General features: G+C 55.4%; 2 protein-coding genes across 13 annotated transcripts in view; both read right to left on the reverse strand.

Annotated features, from left to right (window-relative positions):
- The window catches only part of DNAH1 (dynein axonemal heavy chain 1), a 70,438-nt gene extending 65,877 nt beyond the window's left edge, over positions 1-4,561 (reverse strand). For 10 of the 12 annotated variants that reach the window (XR_004312143.1, XR_004312142.1, XM_032458351.1 and 7 more), the window contains exons 1-4: positions 4,193-4,561; positions 3,043-3,115; positions 682-856; positions 97-253 (exon numbers count right to left, since the gene is read on the reverse strand). Coding sequence is in view for 10 of the 12 variants with exons in the window: in XM_032458351.1 (XP_032314242.1) it covers positions 97-253; positions 682-856; positions 3,043-3,115; positions 4,193-4,528 (741 nt within the window). In the remaining 2 variants the exon portion in view is untranslated. The remainder of the gene's footprint in view (positions 1-96; positions 254-681; positions 857-3,042; positions 3,116-4,192) is intronic. The other 2 variants (XM_032458347.1, XM_032458352.1) reach the window with 2 other exon arrangements.
- GLYCTK (glycerate kinase) overlaps positions 4,431-12,656 on the reverse strand; it is a 29,586-nt gene continuing 21,360 nt past the window's right edge. Inside the window, exon 5 of the mRNA XM_032458361.1 lies at positions 4,431-4,562. Within this exon, the coding sequence (XP_032314252.1) occupies positions 4,515-4,562 (48 nt within the window). The 3' untranslated portion in view covers positions 4,431-4,514. The remainder of the gene's footprint in view (positions 4,563-12,656) is intronic.

Here is a 12,656-nt window from a genome sequence, read left to right on the forward strand (position 1 = left end):
GTGATATCATGGGATCGCCTTTTGCGTCTGACTCTGAAGCTCATGTCCTGCACTCCTACCCCCTGACCATCAGCCCTCCATAGAAGCTGGGCTCACCTTCAGTGGGAGATAGACAGGGAAGAGCGGGTCATGACCTTGCTCGATGGTCTGGGGGTTGTGGGGGTCGGGGTGCCTGGGCATGAGCTTGTCAGAGTCGATGCCCTCGCTGGCCAGCAACTGCTCGATGTCCAGACTCAGGTACAGCCGCTTCCTCCTGGCCGAGGGAGACGAGAGAATCTCAGGACAGCTCGGCTCATGTGATGTGCCTCCATGGGTGTCAGCAAGGGCTCATGGAGTTGAGGCGGTAGGGGTGTGGCCCAGGGACCCCTGCAGGCCCTCTGCCCCTCTGGGACTCATCAGGAAGTGCTGTGATGGCTGGGGCTGGTGTCCTGGGCCCCCACTGCCCTTCCATCCTGCCTGGCAGTTCCAGTCCCTTGACTTAAATGCCATCCTCCCTGATTCCACAGCAAAGAAAGCAATTTGTTCCTATTAAGACACCAAAGGGCTAGAAGATTTTATTTGAACACTTGCACACAGACCCCTCGTAGTAACTTCTGTTGTGAGGATGGTCACCGAGTTGCCTACTGTCCCTCACCCCTTGGGTTGGGCAGATGCCACCTCCCAGAGGACACCCAGCCATACCTCTCAATCTCAATCTTGCGGGGGCACTGGCCCGGCAGCACCAGGTAGGGCACCTGCACCTTGGGCTCGTAGGCCTGCAGTGGGAAGTCAGTCTGGGTGAGCAGCTTGGTGGTGGACCTGATGCGCTGATGCTCCAGGCGCTCCTCAAAGTCCTCAGGAACCTCAAATGTTCTGACTGCAGAGGGGCGGGAGCAGGAGCTGCAGGGGGCTCAGGCCGGGGCCCAATACCCCAAAGACATAGTGCCAGGCAGGTACCAGATGTGCATGCTTTGGGACATAGGAAGCTCAGCGCTGGTCTGTGGCTGGGCAGTGGCAGGGAGAAGCCAGATGTGGCACCAGGCACCCTAGGGAGCGAGAGCCTGGAGGACAATGGCCTCTAGAAGGTTTGTTTTGGTCCTGTTCTTTCTGCCCAGAGCCAGCACGTCTGACCATCCCTCTCCATGCTGCCCACGACCCCGGTGCCAGGGGCCTTTGCTCAAGCCAGATGTTGAATCAAACTACCATCGAGGATTACAACTGGACAGGAAGGCAAGGTGCTAGCTCCCTGCACATCTGGGATGAGTTCCTGCCATCTCTAGCCCAGAGGCCCTCCTAAGCATCTCGGAGCCTGAATACCATTCACTCATTGGGACCATTTCCAGACTCAAGGCATCTTGGATTCTGTAGGAGTGGGCAGCACTGCCACCATGGACCCAAGGGACCCTAGAGTCACAAAATGGCCACCCCTCCTTAGACAGGCTTCCCTTCCAGATCCGAGGCCAGGGGAGCTGGTGGAGAGAGACCCATTAATAGGGTGACATTCCAGTTTCCCAGGACTCAGGGTGTTAAGTGGGAAGGAAAGTCCCAGGCAAACCAAGACCATTAAGGTGGAGAATGGGGTGCAGGAAAATGCTTCAGGAGATAAGCCCCTTTCCCAGGGCCTGGGTGGGCTCTGGACAGCTTGGTGACGGCTCCCATGCACTCCCCGGGGGGCCCTAGTGAGCCCCTCCTTGGGCCTTACGCCTCTGAGGTCAAGATGCAGTCAACCATAGGAGGGCCCCTTGGGGTTACCCACTGGGGCTCTACAGGAGCTTCCAGAAGCTCAGCAGAGGCCATCCACCTTCAGCTAAGTCAGCTCTCTTACCAGAGGGGCTGGGGGAACCCCACCTACCAAAAAAGTCTGGCCCAGAAGGCAGTTTTCAGATCCCTGGTCATCCACTCCAGGGCCTGTGGGTCTGTGACACATCCCACACCTAGGATCATGAAATTCTCGCCCTGGCCCTGCATCTGAGGAGCCAAGATGGAGCCAGCGTGAGGACAGCATACCTGGCCCCCACCTCTGCTAGTCTGTGAGCCCTAAGCAGGATTCTCAGGCCTCTGCTTAGCCTTCTGTAAAGAACCCTGACTGCCCCACCCTGTGGCCTTTCAGGCCGCTTTTCCTCATGTGGGTGGGGCTGCAGGGCAGCTGACCATCCCCCTGCCCACCCCCACCCCCACCGTGGATGGTAGGAGCACCATTCCCAGCTCTCCCATAGCCCTTGATTTGTGGTTTGTAACCATTTTCTGGGCCACAGATACTAGTGAAACTGCTGAACACAATTGGCTGGGTCCTCAGATCACTGCACAAATGCACATACGTGAGATGTTTCCTGTGCCACTTTTGGGGGTTCCCAGACTCCCAAGAGGTCCATGGACCCCTAGAGGACTAATATAAACAGAGCCAGGCCTCTCCTGGGGGTAGACTAGGGGACAGATAGCTGGGACCCTGGGGCATCTGGGCCCAATTGAAGGGGATGTCCAGTCTGCTAGTCACTGCCTCTCAGGGCACCCCCTGCTCACTGCCTCTCCTGGAGTCAACCTCCTCTCCCCTCTGCCACTGGGGACTGCCCTCCCTTCCTCCACAGACCTGCCCCAGGCCTTACAAGACTCACCACGGAGCCTAATGGGAAGGTCCTTCTTCCCCCTTCAGCAAAGATCTCCTGGGCGCCTTCCTGTGCCAAACCCTGTTCTAGGTGATGGAGCCTGAGCTGGGTTAACAACTCAGACACAATCCTGGCCTCCTCCAAGCCCACGTTGCCCAGGAGGCAGGAAATACACAGGTCAATGCCCTACTGTCCCCAGCTGGGCAGAGAGAACTGGGGTCCTGCCCTCAGCAGCCCCAGCCCCACGGTGTCCTGGTCACAAGAGTCATGATCAAGCACCTGTAGTTCACTGAGTGCTCACCGCAAGCTGGGCCTTGCAAAGCATCTTGCCTCTTGTTAGTCCCATTTTACAGTGGAGGAAACTGAGACCCTCAGCCAAGAGGAGGTCATCTCCCTAAGGCCAGAGGCCTAGCTTCAGAGGCTAAAGGCACCCAACCACCCAGCCCTCCTGGGCACTGACCTTTTGGGGTGAACTTATCCAAGTCGGCCTGCCGCAGAAGGTCCTGGTTCACGCAGGGACCACGACATACTTTCTGAAACCAAACCCCACAGCCTTGAGGAAGTGTCTACATCCCTAGGATAGGCAGGATCTAGAAGGACCCCCAAGGCCAGATGTATCCCCCAAAGACCATCAGGGACCAGCCCAGGGGCTCAGAGACAGGGAAGAACCAGTGAAGAGTAATTCACACAACTCCCCATTCAGAGGCCACAGAAGGTGACAAGCTGTGGCCACCTGAGACACCCCTGGCCCTACCCAATTCTGGTTCTGCACAGCTCCCCTCCTCACTCTGAGAACACTCATGAAGTGTGTCCAGGGGCTGAGTCACAAGACACACATCAGAGGTACGGACGGGCCAGCAGGTGTCTCTGTGTCTTCCTCCACTCCCAAGGGCACTCTGGACCCCTGGCGTAGTGGCTATCAGTGGGTCCTGCCCTATCTCCCTTGGCCCCTCCCCTGCCTAAAACTTTCCTAAGGCTCGGTGATCTCTGCCCTAATTACATCCCTTCTTCAGCTTCTCCTTGCCCTCCATCTCTCCCCTCCTATCTTTACCCTTCTCCTCCACGTGGGCCTGGCCTCTGTTAGGGACCTCAAGTCTTTGTACCTTCTGTTCTCCCTACCTGGAACATTCTCCTCAGCCCCTATCTTGCCCAGCAAACTCATACCTATCTCATAGATCTCAGTAGTACACCACCTACCCAAGGACCTCTCTCCAATCATAGGTGGGGTGGGGTGAGGAGGTACTTCCCCACCAAAGCCATTGCCCCATGACAATTGGGACATAGATGTCTCATCCTCACTGTCACCAGGGCTTAGTCCAGGGCCTGTCACAAAGCAGGCGCTCAGAAATGAATTGTTGAATGAAAAGACAGAGATGGATGGTCAGAAAGATGAGCAGATGGGTGGGTGGGTGGAAAAGTTGCTAGACTGACAAATGGATGGCTGGATAGATGGGTGGATAAATGGATAAGTGAACAAACGGAAGGAAGGAAGGGAGGAAGGGAGGAAGGAAAGAAGGAAGGCAGGAAAGCAGGAAGGCAGGAAGGAAGGGCGGGCAAAAGGAACCTACAAGGAAGACTCGGGCTTAGTAGGGTATGGCTGCCACAATTACCCCAAGTTTATCCAAGCTTCCAGGGCTGAGGATGTCAGAGTAGAACCCACGCTGCTTCATCAGAGGGTACTTCTTATCAGTGCCTGTCAGGGGCAACTTCTGGGGCTGCCCCAAATCTGAGGTCATGGGTGGATCCAGGGGCAGGGGTAAAGGTGGGGTCTTGGGCTCAGGGCTTGGAGGAAGCTTCTCCAACCCAGAATCTGGTCCCAGAAGAATCCTCTCCAGGTTGCGCTCTAGGTCTCTCAGACTACAGTCTTGGCCTGCAGGAGTACCACTGCCCTCTGGGCCCTGAGGGCTTCTTCCTGGGTTGTAGCCCTCTCTGTTAGGTTGCTCCATGCTGCTTCTCAGGGCGATGCCCCAGCCAGAGCTCCTAGGAGAAGATACTGGTGTCAGTGGGCCCTTTCCAGCCTCTGCTCATCCCCCAGGATCACCAGGATACAGGGTCGCCTAGTCCACCACCCACAACATGCCCCAGCCCTCTATGCATGGATAACAGAGGGAGTACTACCTGATCTGGACAGACACCTAGTGCCAGGAAGTTCCCACCAGGAGACAGTAGGGACTTCCCTAGATGCTGCATGTGAGAAATAAGACCCCAGAGTCAACGGCTGAATGATCTCCAGACGCCCCCCACCCCCATGCATCCTTCTGTACTTTCCCACCCCCTTCCCCATGTTAGAGAGCAAGGTCGGCTTCTCACAAGTAGAGATAAGGAGGGAGGCCCAGAGCTCACCCACTCAATGAAGGCCCTGTTTGGTTTTCCCCAAAATGACTTTTAGCCAGATCCAGAGGCACCCTCAGTGCCCCCCAACCCCCTCCCAGCCCTGCCAGACTGCCCTGAGTGTGGGGCACTGGGCCATGCCCTGCATCCCCCACCCATGCCTATCTCCCCTATCCTACCCCAAGAGCCAGAGGATTAAACTGCCTCCCCCGAGGGACCCTGAGCCTCTGTTGGCCCCCAGATCCCTCTGCCAGCAACAGAAAGATATTCACCCACCCTCACTCTCAGAGTCAGCCCAGCTGATAAAACCTACACCCTTTTATCTCCCCAAAGGAACAGGAGACACGCCATTAGATTGTGCACATATCCCGAGGACAAGAGTTTGCAGAGTTTTTATGGTGGGGCAAGCAAGCCCTTGCCAAGCCACTGTTGCTTTTGGCTACCTCAAAATGCATCACTTGGGGGAAACTTTGGTCAGGGGAGCATTATAGAAAATTGGACAGGGGTATGAGAAAGAAGAGATTTGCGTGTAATGCTGGTGTAAAAATAAAAAGAGAGTCAGTTTACAATTTTCTCGATAAAAATGTCAATTAAAAAGGGAAGGGGCATCTTAACAAAAGGAAATGGAGACCTGGCCTGAGCAAGGCCCCATCCCCCTGCCCCCCACCAACACACACTGGAACAAAGCAACCAGAAGCTTGCAGTACAGACTGCTAAAGCTGGGTGATTCGTGACTCATTATCTCCATTTTAGACATGTGGTGAGACCAGCCAGTGCAGGCCCCTGTTGGACCATGGCAGGGGAATCTTGCCTGGACTGACCTGAAGGGTGGGGAGTATGGCCAGGGCTGTCTGGGGCAAAGCAGTGCTGAAGCAGCCTGCAGCTGCTGAGTCTATTTCTAAGAAGAAGGTGGTGAGTTGGCGAGATCATTTGAGGAATTGTGAAGCGCAGATGGGGCTCTGGCAGGATATCCCACATTTTCAGCCCAAAGGCCCATCAGCTTCCAGCCAGCCAGGCACGTCCCACCAGAACTCTGCTCCCTGAATCCCTCCCTAGTGGCCAGCCGCCTCCCAGGGCTGGGGTTGCAAATGATACTGGATCTGGCCCACCTGTCTTGACATAGCCAGCCCTTCCCAGGCACCCTGAATGACAAAGGACCCACTGGAGCTTGGTCCCATCATGGCTGCAAACCCACAGTTGTCTGCTTCATCTTTGAACAAAATCACCAAATAGAAAGAGCAGGCCTTGAAGAGGCCAGGTCCCAGCCCCACAGGAAGACATTCTATTCCCCTGGTCTCTCTGGCTCTCAGATGGGTTTGAATATGCTTGACTGTTTCCTGGGCTGTTATAATACTGGCAGAGATAACAGAGGCAGAAATGTCCAGGAATCTGCAGGGTGACTAGGGGCAAAAGAAGTCTGTGATCTGTGGATGTGCTGCCCCTGTGAGCCCTTTCCTTCTGAACAGGGCAGCATTGGGGGCATGCATCCAGGCCTGTCCCAGGAAGGAAGATGTGAGGGTGAGCTGCAAACTCAGAATTCTGTTTCCCCTCCATCCCTCAGCCCCTCACAAGGATCGACGTCTCCCTTCCAATCTCACCCCAGCTCCAGGCACCTGTGCCTTGCCAGTGTGGACAGGATCTGTGACAGACAGACAGACAGACAGACCTCTGCCTCCTGTCACAGCTCCACATATGATGGCAGCCTCTGCACGGAAAAAAGTGTGCTGGTAAGTGGGAGAGGACGTGGCCCCCAGCATGGCCTCTGCTGGGCACCCTCTCATTTGTGGAAGGGAACCAGCCAGTACGATGGTGGGGTGGCCCTGGAAGGCACAGCGCTGGGAATGGTGAATGGCAGTGGGGGCTTAGATGTAGTTCATGCAATATCTCATTTACATCTCTGCGGTGGAAATTGAGCCTATTCTTAATTCTCAGAGGTAGGGAAAACGAGGCTCTTGGACCAGGACGTGGACCCTGGGCCGGGAGGGCGTCCTTCCTGTGGCACTCGCCCTCCCAGCCTTATACAGGTCCCCCAGAAGGCTCTCACCTCGCCATCCCTTGGGCCCACCGACCTACCTCCCACCTACGACCTACGGACCTACCGGTCGACCTACCCGCTCCACCGCTGGGTGTGGGGTCTGGCGGCCCGTCGCTAGGGAGAGCCGCTGGGCTCGTTGCTAAGGGACGGGACCATCCGGCAAGGCGGGCGGGAGCTTCCGTCAGTGAACCTCCGCAGGTCTGCACTGGCCTCCCCTACACACTCCGGAACTTGGTTCCTCCCACCCCGACCTGCGTCTTCTCCACCCACGCCTGGGACTAGCCCCGAGCCTGGGGCGCCAGGTTGGGTGCCGGCCAGGTTAAGGGCCAGACCTCTAGGCTCTCCAATCCAGGCTCCATTACCCATCTCCTCTCCCAGACTCTTTCAGAAAAAGAGACAAAAGAACCAAAATACGTTTTCAAAGTGCGACGACTTTGAATCCTGGTTTAAAAAAAAAAAAAAAAAAGCTATGTAAATAATATGGGGAAAATAATTGGGGAAATTTACGAATTGGAAATCTATATTTAAGTCACAGCTGCAGGCCCCATGGTCAGGTCACTGCAGAAAGGGTCTCTTCTGTTCTCAGGGAGACTGCTAAAACAGCCACAAACACCCACAAGGCTGCAACTTCACCTCAGCCCTCAGCCATCCTCTGGGTGAGCAGTAGATACAATTGCCCCCATTCCCTGGTCTCAGGCCCCCATCTGCTCCAAGACCTGGCTTGAGTTCAGGCTTTGATCCTCCTTACTGTCCTGGATATTGAATTATTGTTAATTTTCTCAGATATGATAGTGCTATTGTGGTTATATAGGAGACTGTCTCTGTCTCAGCTGATGTGGGCCAAAGAATTTCAGGACAAATGTCAGGATGTCTGCTGCCTCGAGTTCCTTTCACATGGTTCAGAAAAATTTATATATAGGTAACCACAAAAAGAAAGGAGATAAAGCAGAAATGGTCCGATACTAATAATTAGGGAATCTGAAGGTTTACAGATGCCCACTGTACCAGTCTTTCCATTTTTCTATAAGGAAAAGAGGTAGGTTACAAACCAAAAGAAAATGTAAAAATCACCCCTGCCCAGAGCCTTCTCACAATTGGCCCCATTTCATAGACAGGAAAACTGAGGCTTGGTAAGCCAGGTTAGTGTTAGAGGGAAATGGTAGGTCCTGATGCTCATTTTGCAAATATCCAATTTTATTTTACACCTTAATAATGCTGGCTTGGTGCCAGAAACTGTACTGGAGACTAAGTAGCCAGATTTGAACTGGACCCCTGTCTCTACGATAGAATGTCTACTAAGTGAGAAAGCCACAGAGACCAGGCCACAAGCTGTGATGAGAGAGTAATTCACTCTTTACACTGGCTTCTGCTTCCTCTGTCAAGAACATCTCTCTCCACCAATTCCTACTTCTGGCCAACTCCTATTCATCCTCCAACACCCAATTCTGATGCAACCTTTCCTGAGCCTGAATCATGGTTTACTTTGCTTTTCTTGTTGGCACTCACACAATAGGTACTCAGAGACCCTCACAGAAGGAAAGAAGGAAGGAGAAGGAGGATTGGAGGCAAGGGTGGCCACAGCTCTTAAGAGGACAGACACTCCCAAAGCCCTGTCCTGGGCAGCCTGGCTCCTCTGTAGGTCTAGGGATAGGCATATTACTCCACTCACCCTGTGGAGAGACACCTGTTTCTCTGTTTTTGCCTGTCACTTCCCACACTGGGTATAGCTGTCCAAAAAGCTGCAATACCCATCTGGTTGCCAGGGCAACATCAGCCCATGGTGGGACGTCAGGGATGACAGGGCAGAGCACTAATCCTGGAAAGTTGCCAAGCAACGCAGCAGGTTGGTGACATCATAGGGACCACGGCTTCTGGACAGATGGACGGGCCACTGCGGGAAGGGTCCACTCTCAGGAGATCTAGCCCCCAGAGTCACTCACCCACTGCTATGCAGTGGTCACTGCTGTGTCCCTCAACTGGTGGGTTTGCATGGCAGGGACCAGGGGGTGCTGCTTTTCCAGAAGCCCTGCCAGCTCCACTTTGCCCCTCTAAAGGGGTGACTGCCTCCTTCCTTGGCAGGGGACTGTGGGTCAGTCCCTGATCTCCTGAGTCTCAAGTACCCACCCTCAAATGCCACCTTCTCCAATGGTTGGACATGGTTTCAGACTTTGATCTTCCTGCCCTGCTCTGGAGGCCACCATGTCTACCTATTTCGTGGGAGAGGAACAAAGGGCTGAGCTATGACCCCACCCTGGGCTCCTGCCCCTCCTGTGTTGGGGGGTGTCTTTTGCCCTATATGGGCTGGAAGGGAGGCCAGCCTTGCTCTTGTTGAAATGGGGAGAGACCACATCCCTGCAAGAGTTTGGGGGATGGGGAGAGGTTCTCTGCCCATCTCTAGTGGCCTGGAAACTTAGGGCTTGGGCAGATAGGCTGCTCAGGGCACCCTGGCCCAGGCCCATGACTTCGGGCACAGGGTCTGAGGGGCATGGCAGGCCTGGGCTACCCCCTCCCCTGTGCCTTCATGTTGGCAGCACTGAGGCTGGGAGGAATGCTTCACTAGCTGCAGACATGAAAGCCCTGTGTGAATGGGTGGCAGAATGGGTCTTTCACGTGGCCAGCCAGCCAGAACGGAGGACGACAGGCATCCAGATGGGGTGGCTGGAACTAACCGCTCCCCACCTGCCCCCAGCTGGCTTCTTGGGCCCCAGGATATCCCTCTGGTCTACTAGGCCAGGAGCTCCAAGCTGCTGCCAAGAGAAACAAAGTCACAAGCGTGGAAGGCATTAGAGGGCTAGGCCAGGCCTGAGGCTCCCCTTCTCCCCAGGCCTCCCCATTCCTCCCCTTCTCTGCCATTGGCCAACTGGCCTCAGCAGCTCTGCCCAGTGCTTTCTCTGATGAATAAAAATGGAGACAAATTAATTCTCCTTTCATCCACATAGTCAGTTTGACAGACAAGACCTTGAAAGCGCAGAGCTCAGGGAGGTGGAGTGAAAAGGAGTTCCAGGGGATTGAGGACCAGTCACCCATGAATGCTTGCCCTCATCCCAGCCCCCAGCCCAATCCCACTCCCATCTGTATTCATATGGAGCTTCCTGAATGGGATTTCCTCCCTCTTTCAGTTTTTCTACCACTTTCTATCTATTCTCAGGCTTCAACTCCTCAGGAAGCCCTCCCTGATTGCTTCAGTCCACAGAACACACTCACATTCCTCTCCTCAGGGGACCATAGTGAGTACTCTTGGCAGGCAACCATGCAATGGTCACTGCTGTAGCCCCCAACTGAAGGATGGGTGTGAGCGGTGGGGACCAGGGGTGCTGCTTTTCCCAGCAGTCCTTAGTCCATCAGTCCTGAAAGGACCCATAGGAAATCTCTAGAAGACAGAGCAACCCATACCAGCCCATCACCCTGAAGATGGTGGCCACTGACAACCACCCAGCTACATGTGACCACACTTCACACCCCAGCCTACCTCCTCCCTCTGACCTGCAATTCCAGACCATGCCAGCAAACCGGGTCCAGGATGCTAAGGCTCAGCTCTCTAAGAGCAGCGACCAGGAAGGGTCCCCACCAGCCCCGACCTGCCTGGACTGATGCTCCAGTGGCAAGCCCCAAAACAGTGATATCTTCCACAGGACATTTCTGTGGGGCCCCGAGCTGCTGCAGAGAGAGTTTATCATAATTAGGCTCTGAGCACCTCTGATTTTCCCTCCGTCCCAAGCAGCTCAGTGAACATTGCTGAGTGATCTCTTGGCAGAGTGGGTGGCCTCGTCATCTCAGCCCTGCCACCCATGAAGTACCCTCACCCCACCCACTCCAGGGAGCCTGAGTTCGCTGAGTCTGGGGACCAGACTACCATTCTGACCTCTTGCCCACCTCTAGAAAGGTCCATGAACAGGACAGGAGGCCCTGGTTCTGCCGCCAACTCACTGGGAGAGTCTGTTCCCTTGAGGGGCCTCAGTTTTTCCATCTGCACAATGGGGAACACAAAACTTGCCCAGCCCTGCACCGGGGCCTCCTATATAGAATGGTCTGAGGGACACGAGGACTGTTACCCCACCCCAAATACCTCCATTCTTGGCAAAAGCTTTGCCCTTGCCAGACTTCTGGGAGGAATTGTGTAAGAAACGCTAGACAGGTCAGCAAGGATGGTTTGTTCCAGAATGGGGGGTTCCTCATTATCAGAGAGGTGGGGCCGCCGTCAGCAGTGAAGGCTGGGCGTGTTCAGACAGCCAGAGCGGCAGCTGGAGCAGGCAGTCTCCCTGGAAATCTGCTCCCACACTCCAGGTTGGCAAGCTGATGTGGCAAGAGGAGAGGGGCTTTACTCAAGGTCACAGCAGAGAAGGATGGGAACCTGGGGCTGTTCTGCAGGCTAGGAGATGCTAGAATGTAAGCCACAAGACAAAGACCAGTGGCCGGGGAATCTCCTTCCTTTCCAAGATGGGGAGGGGCATCCTCCTGGGCCTCCCACTCCTCCTGCCTCCTCCATCCCACCATCCAGTGGTGCGTATCAGAGAGCCTGATGCTGCTAGTTCTTAACATCTCAGTGTCTTCACTTGAACTGAACTATTGGATCACCAGGGGCCCCCAGGCCATCCTCTGGCAGCATTTACTGTTTCCATAGGGGGTCCCTGCCCCAGTGTCCTCTTTCCCTGATACTCCTGATAGGCCACTCAAGAACCTGGCACCGATGAGTCCCCTGCCCAGTTCCCCTATACCCATGGGGGCCTCTTGGAAATGTCATCTCTGCCTCTAAGCAGTGACTCTTAAGTGTGCAGAAGGCGTTCAGGTCTCCAAGTGGCCTAACAGGTAGCCCTAAGAGTGTGACCCAGGACACCCCCTTCCCTCTCCAACTTAGCTGTCCACCCTGAGCCAGCTCTGGTGACATCCTGGCTTCAGATCTTCCAAGCAGAAGGAGGCCCTGAGGGCAGGAATAGTTGCTTCCACTTTACAGGTGAGGAGAATGAGGTCCTGGAGTGGGGGCCTTGTCATGGGCACACACACTACTGGTTGGGCAGAGCTGATTTGGCAGCTAGATCCTCTGCCCTTGCCCAGGGCCCTCCCTGCTACCCATCCTGGTTCTACAACCCCTCTTGGCTGGCCCTCAGAGCAGGCAGCTGGGCCTGGCGCTAAACAGGGAGTGCCTTGGGGAGGGCGCCTGAGCTGGGGAGCAGGTGTGGTGGGGGGGCAGCAGGTGCAGGATAATGGGGCCACCAGGGGAGGCCCAGGGAGCAGGTGCTGCCATGGAGGGGGTGAGGTTGTCATTGTTCGCCCAGCTCTGGTGGGCCCCGAGCAGGAGGGGCATCCCTGTGAGCCCCTGGGCCACCCTGGCTCATGCTCAGAGGTCGTCCAGATGCCTGGGCTCAGGCACACAGCCAAGGCCCTCCCCTGGGTCCCAGCAACCCACCAGGTTGCCATGACAACCAGCACTTTCATCCCTGTCCCTTTGTCTGGTCACGGTCCAGCTTTTGTGACCAAGCCTTAATTGGGGGGTGGGGAAAAGGGGCCTTGCCTCCGGACACACTCAGCTGGGGTGGAGCTGTGAACCCAAGGCAGAGGGGCCTGGAGGGCAGGTTAAAGAAACCTAGAAAAGCTGTGTTTTGCTGGCCATCCACCCCTGCAGCCTCCTCTCTTGGCTGCTGAGCATACCCTCAGAGCTGGGTCTACAGGCCTGTGAGAGATCTGTACCTCAGGCTCTCTTGTCCCCTCCC

This window comes from Camelus ferus, chromosome 17 (assembly GCF_009834535.1).
Source record: "Camelus ferus isolate YT-003-E chromosome 17, BCGSAC_Cfer_1.0, whole genome shotgun sequence".
Classification (NCBI taxonomy): Eukaryota; Metazoa; Chordata; class Mammalia; order Artiodactyla; family Camelidae; genus Camelus; species Camelus ferus.